This window comes from Cucumis melo, chromosome 11 (assembly GCF_025177605.1).
Source record: "Cucumis melo cultivar AY chromosome 11, USDA_Cmelo_AY_1.0, whole genome shotgun sequence".
In the NCBI taxonomy this organism is placed as follows: Eukaryota; Viridiplantae; Streptophyta; class Magnoliopsida; order Cucurbitales; family Cucurbitaceae; genus Cucumis; species Cucumis melo.
In genome coordinates this window covers 10,208,744-10,227,276 of record NC_066867.1, presented here as the reverse complement: position 1 = coordinate 10,227,276, position 18,533 = coordinate 10,208,744, and the positions used below count along the sequence as shown (strand labels likewise).

At 35.7% G+C, this 18,533-nt stretch overlaps 1 protein-coding gene across 1 annotated transcript; it reads right to left on the bottom strand.

The window, feature by feature from the left end:
* Positions 1–4,355: 4,355 nt before the first annotated feature.
* Positions 4,356–15,834, bottom strand: LOC103495950 (thioredoxin domain-containing protein 9 homolog). The gene is made up of 5 exons (XM_008457632.3): positions 15,550–15,834; positions 15,266–15,369; positions 14,897–15,172; positions 4,931–5,089; positions 4,356–4,845 (listed from the first exon to the last, which is right to left on the bottom strand). The coding sequence occupies exons 2-5, from the start codon at positions 15,287–15,289 to the stop codon at positions 4,663–4,665; spliced, it is 642 nt and encodes a 213-aa protein (XP_008455854.1). The 5' UTR covers positions 15,290–15,369; positions 15,550–15,834; the 3' UTR covers positions 4,356–4,662.
* Between the last annotated feature and the right edge of the window lie 2,699 nt (positions 15,835–18,533).

The window sequence follows — 18,533 nt, the reverse complement described above, 5'->3', positions numbered from 1 at the left end:
TATGATCTTTTAAATGAATGATTCCAAATTTGTGATATGACACATTTTGTGATGTGTCTCTCCATGCTTGAAGGTTAGTTATATATTGCATGAGAATTTCCTATATAGAAACATACGAAATTTCTTGTGAAAAATGGAAAGGAAGAAAACCTTCGTACGAATTCTTAAAAGTGTGAGGATGTCTAGCAAAGGTTGCAATACCTAAACCTAAAATGGTTAAAAATAGGACAAAAAATTGTTGATTGCGTACGAATTCTTAAAAGTGTGGGGGTGCCTAGCAAAGGTTGCAATACCTAAACCTAAAATGGTTAAAAATAGGACCAAAAATTGTTGATTGCATATTCATTGGTTATTCTAGCAACAGTTGTACATATCAATTTCTAGTTCATAAATCAGATATTTCAGAAGTACATGTTAATACAAACATGGAATCAAGGAATGCAACATTCTTTGAGAATGTTTTTCCACACAAAAATGTCTTGTGAAGAAAGGTTATAAATTAAAAAACGTTCTCTTGTTGCTATAACGAATGAATCTCACAATACAAGTGGTTACATTTTTATCCTTGGAGGTGGGGCTGTATCTTAGAAATCTTCCAAACAAACATGTATAGCACGATCCACAATGAAAATTTGAATTTATAGCTTTAGATAAGGCTAAAGAAGAAGAAAAATGGCTTTGAAATTTTTTGGAAAATATCCTAATTGGTCTAAACCGGTGCTTGCAATATGTATACATAGTGATAGCCAGATAGCTATTGGAAGGACATGAAATATTATGTATAATGGTAAGTCTCGACATATACGACAAAGACATGTATAAAACAATCAGGCAACTACTCTCCAATGGAATTATCACAATTAACTTTGTGAGGTCAAAAGATAATATTGCGAATTCACGTACGAAAGGTCTAACTAGGAAGTTGGTTGAAAGTTCATAAAAAAGAATGAGATTAAAGCCTATAAAATGAAGTTACCGGGAGAGGCAACCCAACCTAGTTAACTAGAGATTCTAAGATCTAAGTTCATCATAATCAGTTTGTCCAATTTCATGTTTAAAGATTGATTGTTGGCTATCATTAGTTCTTGAAATTTGAGGAAGTAGTCAGGAACTTCCTCATTGGATTGCTCAACTTGCTGTGAGCATTCTCCTTTCTCAAATCTTTTATTAGTTTCCTCCCTACTTTGTGTTTCAAGGAATGTGCTTCGTTCCACGAAATCATCCTCAGAAAACATGGTCTTGTATTGGAATTGTTTCAAAAATTACATTCAAATATGACTTTATACTATATATGCTTATATAATACTATCAGTAAGTATAAAAATATACAATTCACATCTAACTTGTTCATGGTTGAAGACCCTTTCTGCCAGTTCTTTCCATTATGGGTGGTTGTTAACTACTCAGTTCAACATGCATATCTTTTTCTGATCAATTCTTTGGGCACAAAATATTGAAGGACCAGTCAATAATGAGATGCATTCATACACCCATACTAAAAGAGAGTAAGCAAATCTAGAGATTTCAATAGCTAAGGCAGACAAGTTTTTTTATAGATTTTTTTTTTATAGAATCTATTAGCACATTATACCCTATCCTTCTCCATGCATATGCATCTAATATAATAAAAGCATCAGCAAACATCTTATAAAATATATACATCAGTGAATATAAAATATACTTACTGGTTTAGATCGTTTTCCTTTGTTGTGTTTTGACATATTTGCTTTCGGTGTTTTAAAGACAATGTTCGGTTTCACAAACTTCTAATCCTGGTACACCACAATTTGTGTACCTGTAGGTTCTCTTAACTCTTATTCATCATCTTCTGAATATATAGTTTGCAGTAATTCGTATCGGATTGGTTCTTCAAATCTTACTTCCTCCTACCATACATATACATATTATATATTTTTTTAAAACTATTTCTACCATTTAAAATACAAATTCAGAAAGTAAAAAATATACCTCTGTATTATCCTCGATCATGCAAATTTAGAAAATAAGAAATATACCTTTGTATTATCCTCGATCACAATTGGATCATCTTCGTTTGATTTAATATTCTTCAACCTTGATCCTAGGCATCTTTCGCTTTTACGAACCATTTTTTTTCAACTGCATATACATGTTATGATACAATATAAACACTTGAATATATACAGACTTCAAAGTGTTTGTTTAAACATGAAATATATACAACATGCATTACTTTATTTGTGTTTTAAATAGAAAAATCAACACAATAACCCTAACTGCTTCCACAGTCTCATTTTCTAATTAAATTAGTTTAAAGACTTGTTAAAAACTGTAACAAAATACGATTAAATGGTAAATATACCCCTTTTATTTCAAATAAGAACAATCAAAATACATTCACCTCATACTTAATTTGTGGTTTACACAAAGAATCAACATTTTAAAGTGATTGTTTAACAGAGATTCAACACTTGAATATATAAAGACTTCAAAGTCATGGTTTAACAAAAAAAATACAAAACATGTATTACTTTATTTGTGGTTTTCTCAAAAAATCAAACATTTCAAAGTGGTGGGTTGAACAACACGATAACCCTAACTTCTTTGATAACCTAATTTTCTAAATAAATTATTTTGAAGAAGACTGTTAATGACTATAAAGAAATACAATATGCTGAGTATACCACCTTTTATTTCATATACGAACTATGAAAATACACCGACCGTAATGGAAAATTTATTCTGAACATAGTGATGGAAGAAGACTTTGCCCAAACGTTGAAGATCTGCAGAACAATGAGAGAATGAAAACCCTAATAGCCTAATTTGGTTGACGGTGAAGGTCTGCAAAATAATTAGAGAAGGATGGTAGTTTTTCCGAACATTGTGAGCTTTCCTTACGTGCTCCGATTTCCCCCTTCTCATGCTTCTAACGTATAGGTTTCCTTCAGTTTTGAATTTTATTTATTTATTTTTTTTTTTTTTTGTTGACCTAATATAGTGATGTGTATTGTAGTAAACTGGGTCATACTTTTGTGAAATAAAAGAGTCCATTTAAAACTTTTGTATAATATATGACAAAATTAGGTCCATTGTGTAAATACATAGGGCAAATTAGGTCATTTGAGTTTAAACCCCTTATTATAACCTACTAACTATAATAACCTACTATACACTTCAAATGCTCTAGAAGTCTTTTGCAAACATGAAAACTAAAGTGTATTTTGAAACCTAATATAATAAATTGAGGTGACCCTCAAACCTCAAGAATAAAAAGTTAATTTGATAACAAGAAAGGATGAGACAAATAATCTAACAGATTTTGGCAGAAGACACATTTTTGCTCTCTTGGGAAAAAATATTTTGATTCGAAAAATTGCATCATTTTCTGTGCTGTATGTACAAATTATCGGTATTGATGAAAAGTTAACCTGCCACATTTGGTAGAAACAGGTCCCCATCTAACCAACACTAACGAATTGATATTCACCAAATAATTTGGTTGTATCAAAATAGTATTGAGCAAGAACAGGCAATGCAAGTCTTAGAATCCTTCAACCTAATCAATTCATGCCAAGGAAGAATGATATTTGGTCATTCTTTTCTAAAATGGTATGCCATCAATTGATTAAAAAACATCAAACACATACAAAGATTATTTAATGATAAGATATATTCAACCCCAATGAGATCGAACCTTGAAGGAGGGAGTGGAAGCCAATTATTGCTTATTGCTTAGTGTAGCTCACTTTGGTGTGTCTAATAGAATATCAAACTTCAATTTTGTGTTTAATAAGTTGGTAATTTTGATCAATATTGCATAAATCAATGACATTGAAGTTTTACTTCGAAAATTTAGGAACTCATACTCTTACTAGCCATTTAATACACAAACTTCAATAGTAAACAATATTGAAGTTGCACATTTATCATGCAACTCTATATTCTCATATTTTTTTATACTTTTCACATTTAGGGACGAACTTGATATTTCCCTCTATCTTACTTTTTTCGTCTATCCAAGAATCCAATCTTTCCATCCTAATCTACTTTTTACAATTATCGATGAACTCCATCTTACCGTTCTATACTCCAAACAAAAACTTAATTAGCTCACCAAACACCCGTAAAGTTAGCTCTTGTTCATATCTTATGCAAGCTTGAACACATACCAATAGTTAAAATAATATTAAACATTTCCTTAAAATGAAACAAAGAAGAGAAATTCAAAACATCCAAGCCAAAATAGAAAATAATATTAGGTATTAATAGTATGGTTCTTTTTTCACCTCAAGCTTTCATTTGAAAAATGGAATGTACAAAATCCACTTGGGAAATGGGAGGGGATCAAGATAGTGGAATTAACAAGCTCGAGGTTAAACAAGAAACATGTAATTGCACAGTCAAAAAAGATTCCCCACATGACGAGATGCTTTTATGTTTCTCAAACCCATAACTTTCATATTCCGAATACACAGCAACTACAAGAACTTTAGAGATATCATGTAGTAAAAATGTGCATCCATTGCACTAACACTAGCAAAAATACCACATTTATGCCATTAATGGAGTGAACTTAAAGACATAATCGAACTTGCAGACATTGATAATACTCTTCACTTTTGAATATAGAATAAATGCATAATCATACCAGCCAAGCACTACAACACCTGAAATGTTAACTTATTCCGAATCCGATGAGTCTGATCTCGTACTTTGTCGTACACTCCTCCTGGTCTGTGCACTAGATTTTGAAGTATTTATGGATGATTCACCTTCATGGAAGATGACTTGACATTTTGCCAATCTATCCTCTAATTCCTCTGTGCTGAACTCATCCGTTCCACCGAGCTCATCAAATCCTACCTAATAGACTCACACAAGAGAGGGGTAACGTTAAAACGATAAGAGCGATAACTCAGCAATCAGTGTATTATCATAAAGTACATACCACATAGTCATCTACTTTGGCATTCTTGATCAGAGCAAGGGTTGGAAGAACAACGATCTTCAACTTCTCAGCCAGAAATGGACTTTTCTCAGCATTGATTTTTACAAAACGTGTCTCAATATGTTGCTTGGCCAAAATACTCAAGTGCTTGTCCATAACCTGTAATTTGTAATGAAAATACATCAGTCACCTCAATGCCCCAAGCTTTAAAGCAACAGTTGATATTTAAAACTAAGAAAACAGCCATACTTTAAGGACAATAATTAGTTTTTGATGCCCTGCTTAGATGCCTACAATGTGTCACAATAATCTTAGAACAAAGTTCTGTATGAAAAAAGATGCCTACAATGTGTTGAATAATCTTAGAACAAAGTTCTGTATGAAAAAGATGTCAAAACATCAGGGTTGAAATATGAAAGAATACAAGGGTAAATAAAAAGCAAGCCCACAAAAAGCAACCTCCTTAAAGAAAGGGTACTGTGTTAGATCTCACCTAAAGAACAACTACAAAAAACCTTCGAAATTGAAACCCAAAGGGATACATTGAACCTCACTAAGGACCAAATCTCATTAGGGTCCTTGTCTAAGCCTCTAAACACCCTATTGTTTCTCTCCCCCCAAATGTTCCTCTTAAATCATCAATTAACCTAAAAGTTTGCTGATAAGTGAAGACAAATTTAATTATATATGATCTAAGACTCCCCTCGCTTGTGGGATAGAAATATGATAAAGGCCCAACAAGTGGAAATCAAATTTTAATTGGGGAGGAAATAACACTGCAGAGGTTTGAACATAGGCCCTCTCTAGGTCACATGCTTTGATACCAGATTTGATAGTATGGAGTTCCATCTCAAAACCAATTGGCTAGGAGAGCAGTAGCCCATCTATTCTTATAAGGTGTATGATTCCTTTTAGTTTTTCCAATGTGGGATTCTCAACATGTCCCCTAAAGACAGAGTCTTAGTTCTCTAGGTTTTTTTTTTTTAAGGGAATAGCCCCATTTATTAATAAACAATGAAACAAAAGCTCATGGTATAAGAAGATTATACAACAAGGAAAAAAACAAAACAAACAAAAAAGGATCAGGAGGTGCACCCAAGAATCTCAACTAAGATGACACCCCTTTAGCACCCATATCATAACTAAACAAAGGAGGGGACCAAACAATAAGTATCGTCCAAGTGAATGCTAACACAGCCAACACATCTCAAAAGGAAACATAGAAACAAATTCTAAGAGACTAGGAATAAAGATACAATCAACCAATGAAGAAGCTGCAAATGGAAGAAGCATCAGAGGACTTGGCCGAAACTGAATCAATAATCAAAGCGGAAAGATGAAGGCTTGCCAACTAGTAGGATATCTTGCAAAGAGAAGTCTTCAGACTGTTTACTTAGAGAGCACCAAAAGAGGCATTCAGCCAAGTGATCTTGTATCTATCGGACCAAAAGGAGACTTTATGGTAAAAGGCCCAATGGTTTCTCTCAAACTATAGTTCCAGCAGAACTGCCTTGACAGCAATGCCCTGCTGAAGGTGCAAAAGAGTTTATTCTGACATTTGGCAGCTTAAACTCATTTGAACAAAATGTGCTGAAGAACCTTATGAAATTTGTTGAGTTAATCTCGTGTTTCCAAAAGCCTCATCCCAGTCAAAAGAAATGAGAAAATCTGTCAAGCAATGATCTTGAAACTACTCTTCCATCTTTTGACCATGTAAACTTCCCATTTAATAAAGGAACTTGAATGTGTTTTGGTTCTTCAATGAAATTATTGAATTTCCACATGCCACGTGACATTCTACCTTTTGGGAAGCACTCTCCTCCTGATTTGGTCATATTAAAAACTCCTCCCAAACACCAAGCTTCTGCACTAAAACCAATGAGGGAAAGAAGCTCCAGCCAACTGGCTTTCTTCTCTCTAGAATCGGTTGGTCCATAAATAATGGTTAACCCAACACAACTTAATGCACAATGATCTACATTTGACTGATAGCAAGGGGCCCTCTTTCAAAACTTCAATAGTAGAAAGTTAACTTTCATCCCACATGCTCAACATTCCTCCTGATTTTCCATGAGCTTCAAGGAAGATCCAGACAATTCCTTTCCAAAAAGATTAATGTCGACCTCCACTTGTTTGGTTTCCTTGCTTCATTGATTCTCTGACGTTCAAATCAAGCTAATCAAATTAAAACACAGGCTTCAATAGACTGAGACAAAACTCCTTATTTTCTACTTCTCTAACATCTCAAATCAATTTAATATCATATGCTTCAGTGAACGAAACCAGATGGAGGGGAATGCTGTTAGCCTCTGCCTTGCTGGACTCCTTTTTTCTAGTGAAATAAATAAATTAGCAAATTCAGCTCCAAAGGAATCTATGTCCTCTGCCTCTCCATTTTGCATCCCTGCTTCCTCTATACAAAACTCATCTTCTGGTATTAATTTGTTAGACCCCAATCAAGTTAGTTTACAAGAGAAGAAATAAAAATAAATAACAGAATTAGTTAGCAAAATTAGTTAGCAAGTTAGTTAGCAAGCACGTGTTAAATGTGCTAGTGAGAGAGTCGGTGAGTGGCTGTATATAAGTAGATAGTTGGGCGGGAAGAGGGTATGAAGTTTTTGTTGTAAGATTGTGATTGAATCTTGGAGAGCAAGATCAAGACATTGTATAGCAGAATTGATGATCAATTCTGTTTGTGAATCCTTACTGAAATAAAGAAGAAGTTCTTATTCAGGAAAGGAGTCCTATCAAATTGGTATCAGAGCCGTGATCTGCAAGAATGGTTCAAACCAGAATCGAAGAAAGGCTTGAAATGATCGACCAGGAGATCGCTCTGATGAAGAAAGAGCTAGGGAAGATGTCGATTATTGAACTGAGTCTAAACGACATCGCAAAGAACATGGAGACGATGCAATCGCAATCGGATAAACAGCAACAAATGCTGTTGATGATAATGGAAACTGTAGCGAAAGATCGAACTACAGCTAGCGACCGAAATGAGGAACCAAATGCGCATACTTCTGTAACGAATAAGGGAAAGGAGAAAGAAGCAACAACCAGTAAATCGGCTATATCGGGCCGAAATGATGCGGACGGCCGAAATGAAAGAAAAACAGAGATCGATGAGTTTGCGCCGGATCGGAATAAATTCAAAAAGGTCGAAATGCCAGTATTCGCCGGGGAAGATCCAGACTCATGGCTTTTCCGTGCTGAAAGGTATTTTCAAATCCATAAACTTTCCGATTCTGAGAAAATGTTGGTTTCCACAATAAGTTTTGATGGCCCTGCTTTACATTGGTATCGATCCCAAGAAGAAAGAGAAAAGTTTCTTAGCTGGTCAAACCTGAAAGAGAGACTATTAGTAAGGTTTAGATCTAGCAGAGATGGGACAATATTAGGAAAATTTCTACGAATCAAACAAGAAACCACGGTTGATGAATATCGGAATTTGTTTGATAAATTAGTCGCGCCGTTGAGTGATGTTCAAGATTCTGTAATTGAGGATACGTTTATGAATGGATTATTTCCATGGATAAGAGCAGAAGTAGCATTTTGTCGACCGAAAGGTTTGGCTAAAGTGATGGAAGTTGCGCAGCTTGTTGAGAACAGAGAATTAATTCGAAATGAAGCTAATTTGAATGGTTTTGCGGGCGGGAAATATCCCTCTCAAACCACAGCAAATAGCAGAGGAACGACAAACAACAGTGTTAGTGATAATAAAGGAAACACTACTTTTCCTATGCGAACCATCACGTTGAGAAGCTCTAATAATGCTGAAGTCCGTAAAGATACTAACTCAAGAAGATTACCCGATGCCGAATTTCAAGCTCGAAAAGAGAAGGGAATTTGTTTTAGATGTAATGGAAAGTACTCGACTGATCATAAGTGTAAAATGAAAGAACTACACGAATTGAAGATGTTTGTTGTGATAGAAGAAGGTGAGGAATATGAGATAATTGAAGAGAATGCAACGGAAGAAAAGACATTAGCAGTGCTACAAGTAGAAGAAGAACATAAAGCTTTTGCAGAGTTATTCTTAAACTCTGTTGTTGAATTAAATGATCCTAGCACGTTGAAGGTTAGAGGCAAGCTACAAGGGAGAGAAGTGATTATTCTCATAGATTGTGGGGCTACTCACAATTTCATTTCTGAGAAATTGGTAAAGTCATTACAATTACCAATTGAAGAGACTGCCCATTATGGTGTTATATTGGGATCGGGAACAGCAATACAAGGCAAAGGCGTATGTGAAGATGTAGAAATTCAATTAATGAATTGAAGCGTGAAGGAAGAGTTTCTTCCGTTGGAACTTGGAGGAGTTGATGTTGTTTTGGGAATGCAATGGCTTCATTCATTGGGGGTGACGGTAGTTGATTGGAAAAATCTTACACTCACGTTTTCTGCCGAAGGAAAACAAATTTGTGTAAAAAGGGATCCCAGCCTTACCAAAGCTCGAATTAGCCTCAAGAGTATGTTTAAGACTTGGGTTGATCAAGATGAAGGCTTTTTTATTGAATGTAGAGCGATAGAAGTATGTGAAGAGAATGAGCTGAGTAATGCGGGAACTGTTCTTCCTGAAGCTGAGTCTCTGCAAATGATGTTGAAACAATTCGAAGATGTTTTTGATTGGCCTAAAAAGCTTCCACTGAGGAGAAAAATTGAACATCAAATACATCTAAAAGAAGGGACTAACCCAATAAATGTAAGACCTTATAGATATGGTTTTCAACAGAAGGCAGAAATGGAAAGATTGGTGGAAGAAATGTTGTCTTCAGGGATTATTAGACCAAGCAGTAGTCCTTTTTCAAGCTCAGTTCTGTTGGTTAAAAAGAAAGATGGCAGTTGGCGTTTCTGTGTCAATTATCGGGTAGTAAACAATGCTACAATCCCGGATAAATTTCTAATACCCGTGGTTGAGGAACTATTCGATGAATTAAATGGTGCAACCGTGTTTTCAAAGATAGATCTCAAGTCAGGTTATCATCAGATAAGAATGGTTGATGAGGATATTCCAAAAACGGCTTTTCGCACTCATGAGGGCCATTATGAGTTTCTTGTTATGCCGTTTGGATTAACCAACGCTCCTGCTACCTTTCAAGCTTTGATGAATAACATCTTCAAACCATTCTTGAGAAAGTTTGTTTTGGTCTTCTTCGATGATATTTTGATTTACAGCAAGGATGAGAAAGACCATGTGGAGCATATTGAAAAGGCATTTCTACATTAAGAAGACATGCCTTATTTGCCAATAAGAAAAAGTGTAGTCTTGGCCAGCAAAAGATTGAATATTTGGGACACATCATATCAGGGGAAGGAGTAGAAGTGGATTCTAAAAAAATTAAAGCAATTGCTGACTGGCCGTGTCCAACAAACATAAGGGAAGTTCGGGGATTCCTTGGGTTAACGGGCTACTATAGGAGATTCATCCAACATTATGGATCGATAGGTGCTCCTTTAACCCAACGACTTAAGAAGGGTGGATTTAAATGGAGTGAAGAGTCCGAGGGAGCTTTTTTGAAATTGAAATCTGCAATGATGTCCTTACCGATATTAGCATTACCCAGTTTTGAACTTCCTTTTGAAATAGAAACGGATGCTTCCAGATTTGGAGTGGGGGCAGTGTTAGTTCAGTCAAGGAGACCCATTGCTTTCTATAGTCATACTTTATCCATGAGGGATAGAGCTCGGCCTGTGTACAAACGTGAGTTGATGGCTGTTGTGTTATCTATACAAAGATGGAGACCATATTTGCTAGGGGCAAAATTTATTTGTAAAAACAGATCAGAAGTCATTTAAATTTTTGTTGAACAGAGAGTTATTCAACCACAGTATCAAAAATGGGTATCTAAATTGCTAGGATATTCATTTGAAGTGGTTTATAAACCAGGTTTAGAAAATAAGGCAGCTGATGCCTTGTCAAGAAAACCACCGGATATTCAGTTAAATGCTATTTCAGCTCCATATCTAGTGGATTTGCAAGTCATAAAAGAAGAGGCGGAAAAAGATGAGAAATTAAAGAGAGTTATATCCACTCTAAGTGAAGAAGGGGAAGCCCAAGACAGTAAATTTTCGTTGAAGAATGGCTTTCTGCATTATAAAAACCGGCTAGTAATCTCTAAAACTTCATCCTTAATTCCAGCAATGTTGAATACTTTCATGATTCAGTGGTGGGCGGACATTCTGGTTTTCTAAGAACATATAAAAGATTAGCAAGTGAGCTGTATTGGGAAGGGACGAAATCTAACGTCAAAAAACATTGTGAATCATGTGTAACTTGCCAGCGTAATAAAAGTTTGGCCCTATCACCAGCCGGACTGTCGGCACCACAGGAAATTCCCCATCAAGTTTGGAATCATATTTCTATGGACTTCATTGATGGTTTACCTAAGGCAAAAGGATGTGATGTGATATTAGTTGTAGTAGATCGTCTCAGCAAGTACAGTCATTTTCTAGCCTTAAAGCATCCTTACACAACTAAGTCAGTAGCAGATATTTTTGTAAAGGAAATAGTCTGGTTACACGGATTTCCTTCCTCCATTGTTTATGACCGGGACAAGGTATTTCTCAGCCATTTTTGGAATGAGTTGTTTAGGATGGCAGGCACTAAACTCAGGAAAAGCACAGCATACCATCTGCAATCCGATGGACAAACAGAAGTAGTAAACAGGGGTTTGGAAACTTATCTTTGGTGTTTCTGTAATGAACGCCCGAGAGAATGGATTTTATGGCTGTCGTGGGCCGAATATTGGTACAATACCACTTATCAGAAAGCACTTGATATGTCTCCATTCCAAGTGGTGTACGGCCGTAAACCACCAACCTTATTATCATACGGAGAAAGAGGCACTTCGAACTCCATCTGTAGATGAACAGTTGAGGGAACGAGATATAGCAGTAGATGCATTACGGGAACATTTGTTGTTAGCACAACAACAAATGAAATTATATGCTGACCGAAAAAGGGGACATGTTGAATTCCAAGTTGATGAATTGACGTTGCTTAAAATTCGCCCGTATCAACAAGCTACTTTGCGAAGTAAAAGAAATGAGAAGTTATCATCTCGGTATTTTGGACCTTACAAAATTCTAGAAAGAATTGGTGAGGTAGCTTACAGGTTGGAATTACCAGTTGGTGCGGTTATTCATCCTGTCTTCCATGTCTCTCAATTAAAAAAATTGGTGAGTAATCAAATGGACGTATTGCCTACATTACAGCATGTGACGGAGAAGTTTGAATGGCAGTCTCAGCCGAAGGAAATTCTGGATTACAGGCTAGACAAGTCTGGAAATTGGGAAGTGTTGGTTGCTTGGCAAAACCTACCGAAATATGAAGTTTCTTGGGAAGATTATGATGAAATGAAAAAGCTTTATCCTAACCTACACTTTGAGGACAAGGTGATTTTGAAAGGGGGAAGTAATGTTAGACCCCCAATCAAGTTAGTTTACAAGAGAAGAAATAAAAATAAATAACAGAATTAGTTAGCAAAATTAGTTAGCAAGTTAGTTAGCAAGCACATGTTAAATGTGCCAGTGAGAGAGTCGGTGAGTGGCTGTATATAAGTAGATAGTTGGGCGGGAAGAGGGTATGAAGTTTTTGTTGTAAGATTGTGATTGAATCTTGGAGAGCAAGATCAAGACATTGTATAGCAGAATTGATATCTCATCAATTCTGTTTGTGAATCCTTACTGAAATAAAGAAGTTCTTATTCTGGAAAGGAGTCCTATCATAATTCTTCACTACTGACATTGAACACTAAGTCCTCATGCTCGGACCCTTCCTCTACTGCCTTTGAATTTATTGAGGATGGACATGGAACACCTCTCACAAAATCACATTCTGAGCCTGGGATTTCAAAGGGAGAATGATGAAATTGAGCAATTGAAGAAGAAGGGGATGAACTAGTTGACCTGTTACAAAAGAATCCGAGAGTAAGAATCTTCACACAGCTTTCTTCCAAGAGATCTGAATTTGCCAGATCTCCAGTCTTGATCGAATCTCAATTTTATTTTATTGGACTGAATACCCATTAGAGCTTTATGGACTCTGGTACCATCTTAAATCACTAATTGACCCCAAAGTTTAAGCTAAAGGGTGAAGGAAAATTTAATTAGCTCGCTACCGCCTCTTGCCAAGGAGGTGGTCAATTGGGTTAGAACAAAGAAGGGGGAGAGTTGTGGCTAGTTATATCACGTGAAAGAGAGGAAGAGGAAGAAAAGGATAGGTGGCTAGGGCTTTTTACTTCTTTCTTTTCTTTTACTTTAACGTTTCATTTTGCCTCTAATTTAAGGAAAAGGCTTCAAAATTAATAAGGAAAAAGATAACATCTTTAGGACTCATCCCAAATTATTTTCCTTTTTCCAAAAAATGAAAACCCAACGATAAGAAACTAATTGGAATAAGATAAAATCTCAACATTTTGAGATTAAAGGTTTTGATAAAAAGAATTATTTTTTCCAACATTCAGGAAATTTAATTTGGGTAACTCAAGATTTAAACTGAAATTCTAATTCTAAAAACTTGATTTGACACTTGAGAAGTCCCATTAATTTAGGATTAATTGACCAACAGCGATTGAAAGAATTAATTCAATCTAATTTAACCTTAATTTTATAACGCAGGGCCTTACACACAACATAAAACACACCCCAGCAAACCACAACAAACAGTCTTTCTCTCTAAAAGGTGGATTGAAGAGGAACTCCCCAATCATTGCACGAATATCCCTCTGGCCAGCTATCTGAACCTCAAACTCCTACATGAAACAAATCCACATAGATCTCGCAAACTGACAACCATAAAGAAGGTGATACAGATTTTCCTCCGCCTTTCGACAACAAATACAACAGAAAGGACCCATTAACACGATCGAGCAAAACCTATTCGAAGTATTCACATGACTAAGCAAAATTTGCTGGCTGTTAGGTAAAGAACTTGATTTTCCTTGGTAACTTAATCCTCCAAACCACGTCAAAAATCAACTCACGGATGAGAAAAGGATTCAACATCCTAAAGAAGGATTTATAAGAAAAGCCATCAATAGAATTAGGTTTCCAGACACGAAAATTTACTCTCCCTTCCCTGAAAATGCACCCTCTCAAAAGAAAGAAAAGCAGTAACCTTTTTCGTCTCCTTATTGGATAAATGATGATGGAAACCGAAAGAAAAGGACACTTAGCTCCCTGCACTAAAAAAAATTAGAATTAGAAACCAGACAATACTCAGTGACGCACCAATTAATAGCATTTACCTGCAACCTGGTTATACAAATTGGAAAAAACCGAAAGGATCTCCTCCTCAGCCTCTTTATCATATCAAGTATTCACCCTGTTCTCCATGATCAACGGATTGATACGTTTCTTATTCCTTCCTCCACTAGTCACTCAATGGAAGAACGCTGTGTTGCAACCCCCCTCCTTAACCCATTTGACTTTAACCTTTTGACCCCAACTTACACTCTCTTTTCTAACTACATCAGCAAGCTCCCCTTTAAGGACCTCCCTCTCCCCCGTCAAGGTTCTGATGAGCCCTCCACCTCTAATGCATCAATCTCCTCAACTCTGACAAGACACTCTTTCTTTCTTGTCTTAACATCTCCAAAAACTTCTTTATTCCAAATTCTCTGCTTCCCTTTTGTAGGTCCAACTTCCCCATAAAATGATAGCTTTCTCACTTCCCTTGGACAGGATAAAATTATCAAGGGTTGAACAAGGAGGAAACGAAATATACCGGGGGAATCATTAATAATGAACTGATTTCTATTGTTCCTGGTCATATTTGATCATTGTACTAACTAGCAGACACTGAAAAAGCGAAACAGACAGCAAAGCAAATCCTGTATTCTTGAAAATTTCATTTTCCAAACGATACAAAATACTCCGACTTAGGCAATCAAGTGGAGAAAATATCCGAGTAACACACTTGATCAATCCATAACTGACTTAATAAACTAACCGATAGAACCTAACCTTGCAGGGCCAATTTTCACGGTAAAAGTGGCACACAACGCGATCACTAGCCTTGACAACGGAGAAGAAGTCCTTCTCAACGGGAATCTCAGAGTATTCGCCATGGCCAAGAGAGATCCATCGATTCCTCTTCTCCGCCATCTTCTTCATCTGCTGCAGTCTTCGCTCCCTCAAAGCCTCCAAATCGTCAAGGTCAAGACGATCAAGCGCTTGAATTTCGTCGTCAATCTTATCCTCCACAGCCTTCGCCACCGTCAGGACCTGCTTCTCCAAAATCTGAAACAGAGAAGAAAAAAAAAGTGAACTCAATCATCCACAAACGGCAACAGAAACCGTGTTTTAAAAATTATAGAAAAGTCGAAACAGTGCCTCTTGAATTTTTGAATTCTCCATTCTGTAGGAGGTGGAAGATCGGAGACAATTCGCTGGGAAAATATTCCAACAGGTTTCGAGAGCTTCGAAGCAAAATCAACCTGTGGCATAAACAAAATACAATCCACAAAGGTCAGATTGGACAGAAGAGACTTAGATACAAAAAATGAAGCAAAATCGAAGTGTCGCATTGAAAGAAGAATCTTAACATAAGATTTGTTGACCTAATAAACATGATTTAGAATCAGATTTGTTGCATTAAGGAAAAAATAAAGAAGTACCTCTAAGGAGGTAGACCAAAAACTAAGGTGTGAAGATGGTGTGAGAAGAGCTGACAATCTGAGATGGAATCTCGTAATGGCGAGCTGAGGGAGATGGCGACGGCGACGGCGACGGCGACGGCGAGGTGAAAGGGAGACAGAGACGGCAGGTGGGAGAAGGGACGGAGGAGCAACAAAAAGGGTGAGATCGCGTGAAGCGTTAACTGAGATTACTGCATTTTTTTCAAAGGAAAAAAAAAACACCAGGAAAGATAGATTTTTCTTTTTCTTTTATATTTGTTATTAAATATTTAAATGGCCAGATTCTCATTTTCAATTTTGAAAAATATCTTTACAAATTAGATATCTTATTAAATATGTTATTAAAAAATATAATATATAATTTTAGAATTATTCTTACCATACTTTTCATTTTGATTCTAAAAAAAATAATTAGATATTTTGTTAATATAGGTGGATTGCAAATATTTGTTTAATATATTTTTTTAATAACATATTTTGTTAATATATATCTCTTTTAAAAGAATTGGAGATTAAAATTTGGAATTTTAAAAAATATTTGTAGAAATTGGAATTTGAAATTTGTAAAGATATTTTTTAAAATTAGAAATATATTTAACCAGAAAAGATATTTTTGAAAATTGGAATTTGAAGATTTAAATATGTTTAATATATATATTATTAAATATCTAAAAAAAGAAATTGTGGGGTTCACATGTTGAAGTCGAGTAACAGGTACACGACTTCGCCCAGATTATCCTATTTTTGTCTGCCTTCTACCCTATTTTTTAAGTTACTTTTAAAAAAACATTATTTAAAAAAAATTCGGAAAAACACTTTGTTTGGAAATAAATTAGAAAAAGTGTGCTTTCTTTTTTTTGCTTTTTATACCATTTTTTTTAATTTTTATAAATATAACGAAACAAAAGAAGATTTATGGCTATTGAAGTCACTCCTCGTTTGGGCTATGGTTTACCATGATAGGGGATTAAGGTTATCCTAATCTCTCTTTGATGGAATACGAAACATATGCAGTGGAAATAAAGATGGAACTTTACTCTAAACACAATTAACATGCTTAAAAAACCTAATTAAAATGAAAATAGGGTTAATGAAAAACTTACCCACGAAGCCTTTCGATTCCTCAATATTTCCTCATGAACTTAAATCGGAGACCACCATTAGTGTTGATCCACTATTTTTCAGACTTAGAATTGGATTGTGAGACTCGTTAACTGAAGGGAATTGAGAAAGAGATGAAAATTGGAAGGTTGGAATTTAGAGTTGAGATAAAGAGAAAAATAATGAAATAATTTTTAAATTTTTAAATTTTCAAAAAATGGCAAAAGTCTTTTTAAATTTGAAAAATGGTCTATTTATAAGCAAATTACATGCCTGTAATTTATTTATAAAAACTTAACATCTATTATTCAACTAACAATTAGTGGAATTAATCAACATTAATTCCAATTCGTCTTAATAAGCTTGGTGTCATAACCATGAGCTTTCACTTAGCTCACTAAGAGTTACTGGGATTATCCAACAAAATGTTGGATTTTCCCACTAACTTTAGTCAAAGAGCAAAATGGTTATTTGACTATTCTAGTTAAAGTTAAAAGTCAATATTTTGACTTTTTACCATTTTATCTACTTGACCAATTCTAACCTTCCGAGCATGAATCCACATTCATTTTTTTAAAATTCAAATCACATTTGAATATAAAGTCGATCAAAGTTTGACTTTTCAAAGTCAAAAGTCAACATTTTGACCTTTTACAAATTGACTTTTTACAACCTTGACCATTTCAATCAATTTCAAACTTCCAAATATTAATCTGTATTCATATTTTTAATATTTAAATTACATTTAAAGAAGATAAAGATCTTTCTCAAAGCTATAACCGACGATTATATCACATATACTTCCAAATATTAATCTGTATTTAAATTTTTAATATTTGGACCAAGTAACTGTTGCAGCGTGGGATTTCTTCAGTAGGGGCTCAAGCATTGCAACCTCTTTCTAGGGTAAGTCATTTCAACTGAGTTTTGAACCGTTAGTCGTTGGTGACTTAATTACGAATTTTGGCGTATTAAACAGTTAGGACCTCGTTGCTTGGAAAGAACACTTGCCTCGCGGTTAGAACTCGCCAAGTAAATCTTCAGGTAAGAGATTTCTACTACTAGCTCCATGTTTAGAATTATGAGATCACGTATACCTTCAATTGTGCATGTTGAGGGCTAGACTGTACGATGCATGAAATTAATGATAGTATGATGCGATTGATGATATGGTTATATTATAGCATGATGTTGTGATGACGAGAACTGTTATGGCTGTACGACGGGTGTTGAGATGGAGAGTGAGATGATGATTAATCTGTTATGATTATATGATGATGCCATGTGTATGTATGCTGTGATTAGGGTACCTGTTAGCTTAACATATTAGAGTCGTACCTGCATGGGTGTCCTTCGGGATCACCACCTATTTAGGACTGTGTGGTCCGACGGGACACCAGTCTAGCATGGATATAGATATGACTCGAGTGACTCGATGGGGTCCTCGCATCCCGATTGTCCTAGGTGTCCCCCGGGACACCGAAGACCAGAGTTACGTTCCTACGAGAGCGCATGTTGCACGTGTTCGGGAACGTGCCAGAGATTGGGTACCAGTTACAGGACTCTGATAGGAAGTTAACAGGCACCTAGTGGGACTAGTAGTGGGTCCCTTACTGAGTATTTTATACTCACTCTCTTCATGTCATGTTTTCAGGTAGAGGACGAGGTAAGGGCAAAGGCAAGCTGGCGAGCGACCAGAAGTGACCGTGGCGAGCCATAGGGATTTCTGCTTCCGCTTATTCTTGTTTTTGACTTTAGTACCTGAGTTTGAGTATTTTTCACTATTTACCATTTTTTAAAGTAGATAGGGCCCGAGTAGGACTTTAGAACGAAATATCATTTTTGCATGTTACTTTGTTTGG

Bases quoted from the DNA above. Each gene is read 5' to 3' on its own strand.
- LOC103495950 (XM_008457632.3), bottom strand. From the start codon at position 15,289: ATGGAGAATTCAAAAATTCAAGAG. The intron at 15,173-15,265 runs GCACTGTTTCGA...TCTCTGTTTCAG, and splicing joins AGAATTCAAAAATTCAAGAG to ATTTTGGAGAAGCAGGTCCT. The intron at 4,846-4,930 runs GTATGTACTTTA...TGAGTCTATTAG, and splicing joins CCAAAGTAGATGACTATGTG to GTAGGATTTGATGAGCTCGG.